General features: G+C 50.4%; 1 protein-coding gene across 1 annotated transcript; it reads right to left on the bottom strand.

The window, feature by feature from the left end:
* Positions 1-974: 974 nt before the first annotated feature.
* LOC103593207 (single-strand selective monofunctional uracil DNA glycosylase) lies at positions 975-7,160 on the bottom strand. Its single transcript, XM_008576155.1, has 3 exons — positions 7,132-7,160; positions 3,496-3,797; positions 975-2,464 (listed from the first exon to the last, which is right to left on the bottom strand). Exons 2-3 carry the CDS (start codon positions 3,784-3,786, stop codon positions 1,937-1,939), a joined length of 819 nt encoding a protein of 272 aa, XP_008574377.1. The 5' UTR covers positions 3,787-3,797; positions 7,132-7,160; the 3' UTR covers positions 975-1,936.
* Positions 7,161-7,768: the final 608 nt, after the last annotated feature.

A 7,768-nucleotide genomic window follows, 5' to 3' on the forward strand; every position in this document is an offset into this window, starting at 1 on the left:
TAATGGCAACACCACTAGAAGCCAAACCCAGCAGTAACTCTGCCATACCAGATCTTCAAGTCATCACCCTGGTCACTATACTATCCAACTGCCCACACGTACTACCCAGCCCTACCTCCACCTCATGATTCTCACCCCAACTCTAGGCTTTTACCCAGACCCTGCTATGCTTCAGGATGTCCTTCCTATACACTAATCCCCTCCCTTCCCATGTCCAACCCTATTGCACCTACACGGCCCCCATATGGCTTGCCTATTCATCTCCATCTGTTGGTTTCCACCTTATTGGGTGTTTCCAATGTGCATGTTCTGTGCATCTCATTTCCTCCACTGGACTTTAAATTTTCAAAGATCCTTCTAGCATTCAAGACCTTTCACAAGCTGGCCCCAACTTACTTCTCCAGCTTTCTCTCCCAACTGGGCCAAGCCAACACTAATCTACTTGCCAACCCATAAACATAGTGATGCTGTTCTCTAAACTCTCCAAAACTTTCCTGGTCTCTAAGCCCACCTGAAATGCCACCTCCTTCAGAGAGCTTTCCCTGACTACCTCAGCTACTCATGTGTAGGGGAACAATGGCTTCTATCTCTGGGCAATTATTCCACAGTGCCTAATCCAGTGCTCTGCACACGGGGCACTCAATACTTAGCCCAGTAGCACTGACGGCAGAGAGGGAAAGGAGTCTAAGGCATGTGGTGGTGCAATACTGTAATACAATTCTGACACTACCTGCAGTTAATGCATGCTCTACAGGTTTAAGGGCAAAGTCCCCAGGAAGACTGTCCTCACTTCAGATGCCAGACCCCTAATAAAGACCTTGCAGATTTGGTAAGGCAATTAGAAATCTTTTAGATCCTTCCCCCAGCTGCCCAGAGAACCCTTTGCAAACAGTCAAGAGGTAAGAGAGGGGAAAATGTAAACCACCACCTCCCACCCCTGACCTGTGGGAGGGGAAAAAAAAAGTACCAAGACAAAAGGATTTAGGAGCTTTTAATGCTTAGACTGAAAAATCACAAGCTGGGTTTTTCATAAAGTCATTGGTCCATTTCTGGAAGAGTAGGAATTTGCACCTCACCCAGGCCACAGGTGGGGGCCCAGACTCTCCCTCAGCAAGTCTTCAGAGTGAAGAGAGGCTTCCCTTGTAGTGTAGTGACTCTCCAACCCAGAGGCAAGAAAACGAAGAGGAGAGTATGTAATGAGCATCCACGAGCCTATGGATGGCGCTATGCAAGGCGCTTCTGAGTGTTATCTCAATTAATCCTCACACCAATGCCATGAGGTAGGCATTCCCATTTTATAGATGGGAATCCTGAGGCTCACAGAGGTTAAACAATTTGTCCATCACAAAGTTCACAAGTCTCAAAGCTGGGATGAAAATCCAGGTCTTCTGACTTTCCCACTGTCACACTGAATTCTCCCTCTGATCCAGCCTCAGTTCCCCATAAGAAGTTCACTCTTAATATCATGTCCCATACTTTGTCCTGGTCCCTGTGAGGAAAGGGATCAACCAAAGGAAGCTGTTCTATAAGGATGAGTAGGGATCCTGGCAAGATCTTTCCTCTGAAATAGCAAATATGTCCTTAGAAGTCATTGTCTAGGTCACTCTCAGCTGAACAGAGGCTCCCAAGAAACAATGAGGTAGAGCAGTCTGCAGTTGCAACAAAGCCCTCCTTCTGCTGATTCTCTGTGGAGTCAGATATCACAAGACAAAAAGGGCAATGCTCAAAGGAAGGTAAAGAAATGGCAAGCAAGAGTAGTGTCAAAACTGCCACAGCAGGTTGGAAGACAGTTCAACAGATCAAAGAACATGTTTCCCAGCAACCAGAGAGGCTGGGAGGACCTTGTTGCTCCAGTTCAGGAGATGTGTAGTCATCTGCTTTCCCAAAAATGACTTGGGGGCCTTGAAATGTGTGCTGTGCCAGGCCCCAGACCCACTTATTTCATTAGCAGTGGCAACAGCCCCAACTCATTCAGTCTTTCCTTGGCCACTGCCTCCCAGCCCCTGTTGGCCTGTGGGTTACGGGGAGAGGGATGCAGGAGTCCCTCCACCTGGACCTCTGGCATCAGGCCTGCTAGAGCCCGCCGTGCCCGCTGCTCTGCCAGTCGCCCCACTCCCACCACCAGCCGCACCCCCAGCAGCTGCACCTGCCGGCAGAGGGTCGCATCACAGATCTCAAGAAGCTGTTCTCGCTGCTTAGCAGGCAGCTCAGCAGGGGCGAGGTTGCGCCCGCTAGGAGCCAGGAAGAGAAGAGGACACAGATTATGGACAAAGCAGTGACGGAAGAAGACCTCAGGCTGTCCACAGAGGTTGCGAAAAAAGCCCCAGAATCGAGCACCGCTCACCTCTGACCGTGGGCATTCCAGTCCCAGCACTGGTCTCTTAGGGTGCTCTTGGGGAGGGGTCAGCACAGACCCCCCAATGCCCAACCAGTCCCGGACCATGCTCACTTCCCCAAAGGGCACCTATGGGAAAGGAGAGAGAAATGAGGGGCTTCAAACTGAAGACCTGATATGTGGGCTCTAGACCAACTGACCCTTTTTCACCTTCCATAAGGATCTGGCCTGGCCCCCACCCCTTCCCCCCCTTCACCCAAAGGCCTGAGACAAGGATTCCTGGCCCTGTGGTTTGATCCTGTTCATCTTTCTCCAGTTTTTCATTGTGGACTGTGGTCCAGAAGAATCTATTTGTTTGTCTCTACCCCCGCAAGCCTTTGGGACCAAGTACAGGGAGTATATTGGGATTTCTGGCCCCACACAGGGCCTGATGGTTAGTATTAGGGACAGATGGCCTGAGACAGAAAGGCAGCCAAGGTTAAAGGAGGCACAAGGACAGGGCGGACCACTGCTCTCTGGGTGCCCTGCCAGTCCCAAGCCTCAGGCTGTCATTTCCATCAATCATCATTGATCACCTTTCATCACCCAGTTGGGGTCAATAAAAGCGATTGAGCCTCCCGCCCTGAAGCCTCTTCCCCTCCCCCACCTGCCAAGCACCCCCACTGAGGGGCAGTCACTCATCCTGAGCTCTGAAAATGGGCAGGTCCTGGAGGCTGGCTCTGTTCTGAATCCCTCCTCACCTGAGAAACAGAACCCAGGTTGCCAGAATGCTCTGCATCTCTTACGTACCCAACCCTATCAACCAGTCTTCCCTGAGGAGCCAGCAGTCTTAGTCCCTCTTCTGACCCCAACCACACTCCAGGGATGAGAAGATCCGGCAAGGTAAGGATGGGGCTAGCGGAAGGAAGGGCTCTCAGAGGCAATTAGTGGACAGCTCACAGGGGAAACGGAACTACCATTAATGTGTTCGGTTAACTACAGGCAGAGAGGCCAGGAGAGTGTCTGAAACCACAGGAGCCAGTGTGTATATTGGGAGGGAATGGAGCCCCACACAGGTCCACAGCTATAAACACACTCCTCTGCCACAGCACACTCAGCCAAGCATCCACCTTGGAGCCTCCCACTCCATCCCCACCACGAGGGAAAGCCAAGCCCTTTACCCCAGTCTGAGCCATGCCAAAAGGTCCCGGGTTCATGCCCAGGAAGAGCACTTCCTTGGGGCCCTGGCAGTAGCGAGTCACGTAGCTGCGATGTGGCTCCCACGCATACTTCACGGGATTGTAGATGATGCCCACAGGCTCCGAAAACTGCAGTTGGCTCAGCTCAGCATTGAGCCGAAGCTCCTCCTCCAGGAAGCGTTCAGCCAAGCTTTGAGGGGAGGACTGAGACTCCATCAGGGGACCTGCAGGTCCATGGAGGGGCCCCAGTGCGAATGCCTGGGGCACAGTCATGCCTCTGTCACCTGGAAAAGAGATGGATAGAAGCCCCATCGATCTTCAGCCACAGAGTGGGAGGGATCCATGCTGGTCAAGGCCCCTAAGACCATTTCCTGGGCTCAGAAAGACCCTAAAAGACTATGTCAGTCATCCACCAACCAACAAGTAGGACGAGCTCATCTCAATTCTTGGTAATGAAGGTTCGTTCCCCTTCCCACTTCAAGTATCCCTCCTATTCATATATCACCTGGTGAGAATAAACCATAACCACCAACCATCCCCCACTCCAAACCTGAATCACTAGTTCCTAGGCCATGCTGAGCACATAATAGGTTTTCAATAAACATCTACTGGTGGCATCTTTTCAGCATCTTTAATGTCATCCTTGATAAAATAAGCCTAGCCAAGATGGGCTGTGTCCTGGAAACCACTGTGCTGAAAAATGAGGTGCAGGTGCACAGCCACAGCCCAGACCTGGGAGGGCTAATTTCAACAGCTTCCAGGTGGTGAGCAATTGCTCTGAACCAGGTACACCTCACTGACCCCCACAAAAACCCCATGAGGTAGGTATTATTGCTCCCATGTTACGAGTGAGGAGACTGAGGCTTAGCAAGATCAAGCAACTTGCCCAGGGTCATGCAGTTAGCAAGTAATGAAGCTGGGATTGAACCCAAACCATCTGACTCAAGGCTATGCTCTTAACCACCTGCACCATCTTGCCTTAGACGACTTGATCAGCTGCCCTGCTAATCCTACAACCCCCTAACCCCAATCCAGCTTCTTTCCCACATTCAAGAATTCCTCAGTGGTGAGCAGGATGATTACCAGATTCATAGATTACAAGCTATACAACCATGGCCAGAGCTTCAGGTTTCATCACCCAAATACTGAGAATATCCACTTCGTAATGTTGAATAAGGATGGAATAAGATGTTATGTGTAGGTAGGGGAGGAAGAGGGAAGAAAGAGGGGAGAGGAGGGAGGGGGAAGGAGGGGCAGAAGAGGTAGGGAGTATGACAGCAAGCTTTGTAAACTTCAAAGTCCATTCCTTCTCACCACTCCCATGCAAACCCAGTGTTTCAACCTGACGTTTCCACTCACACTTTCAAAATGCTTTTCCTACTCCAATCCCAAAATTCACACAAGCCATTTCTACAAAACCAACTAAATACCCTCCTTGAATCAATGAGGATATCATCCAACAATCATCCAGTCAACCAGGACTGTGACTCCCTCACCTCTCCATACATCCAAACCATACCCATCATTCAACACATAGCTCAAGCCATCCTTTTTTTTTTTTGTCTTTTTTCGTGTCTGGCAACGGATCGCAACCCTCAGTGTCGCGCCCGTACTGGACCGGGACCGGCAACGGGATTGCAACCCTTGGTGTCGCGCCCGCACCTCGCTCAGCCAGTGAGCGGGAACCGGTCTGTATGTGGGATCCGAACCCTCAGTGGGAGCGCCGCCACGCTCCCAAGCGGCGCACTGTAGCAGTGCGCCACCGGGCCGGCCCTCAAGCCATCCTTTTGGTAAAGCCTTCCCTCCTCAGAACACTGCAGCATTTGCTGTAGCTTCCCAACCCCACCCCACACATAAGTAGGTCTGGTGTGAGGCCTGGGAATCTGTACTTTCAACAAGTTTCCCCAGGTGATTCTGATGGTTTATGAAGGCTGAGAACTACTGCGTGTCACCATGGTTAGTGTCTTCTTCATGAATTCACACCTTGCCTCTCCAAATAGATGGGCAGATCATTGGCCAGACCCTGTTCAATTTCCCTCCATAACTCCAACACCCTAGCTCTTATTAAGTATTCAACAAACCGCTCAGTTCTGCCCACCCCTTCTTTCTCAATTTTGTTTAAAACTACTTTCTACCAAGGAGCCATTCCCGTTGGACTCCTCTCCACTTCTATATCTTGAGTTCACTCAAGGCTCAGCTGCCCACTTTGCACTCTGTTTGCTCTCAAGAGTTTGCCAAGCTTTGTGTTTCCATCATATCTGGGACTCCCATAGGCAGGACCATTGGCCTTCCTCCCTCTCAACCCCCTGCCCTGACCAAGAATGACCTCTTCCCCCACATGAGAACTCAAGGTTGACACAATAGTTTAGTCCATCAACCTATTATCTAGCCCTAGCCTAGGGGACATGAGAAAGGGGGGAAAAATAAGAGGCCTAAGTTAGGAAGTCCTTCCCAGACTGATCTAAGAAGTCTGTAACTGTACAGTCTGTACAGGTGGCTACCCAGGACCAACTAGGCTCATAGGAAAGCTGCAAAGGGAGCTGTGGAGAATGCAAACATTTCAGGGGACCTTGCTTTGCATTCCCATGTAGCACCAACATTAGCGGACTGGCTGCTCCAGCTCTAGGATCGCTCTCAAGTCTTAAGTTGGGTTTACTTCTGACATTTAGAGACCTGTGCCAGAGACAGCAAGGCTGGGGGTACACAAAAGAATGTCAAGGCCTTACTTTCAGAGTTCCAGAGTTTTAGAGCCTGATCTGACAGCAAGAGCCACAGGCTGGAAGTCTATTGACTTGAATTTTAGTCCTGGTTTCATCTCTAACAATGTTCTCTTGAGCAAGTCATTTAACTCTCTCTATGAAAATCACATATTCTATCCAACCTACCACCAGCTGTTAACTCATTTATTTTTTCAATATTTATGAGTCTTTTACACAACAAGCACTGTGACAGTCTCTTGGTGGGGAAGAAATACAAAATGAATAAAATGTAGGCCAGACTGTCAGTATGCTCATAAACTACTGTGAGAGGACAGAAACACAATCAACTGTAATACAGTGTGATTCGAGGTCTAATATCCTGAACAAAACACTATGGGGGCCCAAAAGAGGAACTTGGAAGTTCTACCTAAAGTCGCCAAGAAGCCAGAGGCTTAAGAAATGTAGATACTTTACAAAATACAGTGTCATATATTAAGTGCAAAGACAGCGAAGGGTGACACTAAGGACGTAAAAAAGGAATCGAAGACACTCTATCCACTCCCCTGTCCCCTGGAGGCACTCCGGAGATCCACAGGGACAATAAGCAAATCCTTAAACCAAAAATAATAATAGAGCATGGACTCAAAAATACCATTGTATCCCTTCTCCTTGTTCCGAGGGAGCCGGCGACTAGGGCACCGTACAAAACCTCCGCCCGCGCCCGCGGGTTCTGCCCGACAGGAGAGCCTTGATCCCGCAGGCCCCGCAGGCGGTTTCATAGGCTCGGCTCTCCCTGCACCGGGTCTACCCGGAGGCGCCCCCAGACACACTCCTGTCTACCCGTTCGGCTCCGCCCCGAGAGCTATGGGAACCCCAGCAACCCCCAGCGCCCCAGATTCCTAGCCTCCTACTTCCTCACCTGGTCCAGCTCCCCATCCCGCTTCCGGTTCCTTTGCCCACTCACGGCGCAAAGGACAGTGGGAGTCGTAGTCTACATTACTTAGGGAAGGAGATTGGCGTAGCCGCAGTCACTTCCGCCGGAAATGCTCAAATCCCCGGAAGCCCTGCTAAATTAATTCTAAGTGACGAAGGGGATTGTAGTTTATTCTCTCCATCAGGGCTAGAACAAGAAGTCTTGAGAAGTGAGAGGCCAAGCTCTGTAAGGACGTCGGAGATCCTGGGTGCTACCCGTAAAGGGCATTGCCCGCCCAAAAGTTCATTCGCAACACTTTCCCCAAAGGGATTGCGAATCAGGAAGCTTCAGCCAGCCCCAATCGCTCACCCACCTGAGGGTATTAACAAGGGCTAAAGACCGTTTCTAGCACTCCCGCTGCCCCAGGTATAAGAGAACTCTCCTTTGCAGCCCTCCAAGGGCCATTACTGTATATAGAAAATCCACGAAGGCATTTCTGGCATCTCCTAACAAGTTTTTAGCCATAAACCTCCCCATTACTGTCCATGTCCAAGCCTGTCTCCACAACTTCACCGTTGTGACTTCCCTCCATCCTCTGCTTTGCTATCTGCCCAGCTCTATAACCTCCTGTAATAGTCAGGGT

This window comes from Galeopterus variegatus, unplaced genomic scaffold, assembly GCF_000696425.1.
Source record: "Galeopterus variegatus unplaced genomic scaffold, G_variegatus-3.0.2 Scaffold60, whole genome shotgun sequence".
Lineage (NCBI taxonomy): Eukaryota > Metazoa > Chordata > Mammalia > Dermoptera > Cynocephalidae > Galeopterus > Galeopterus variegatus.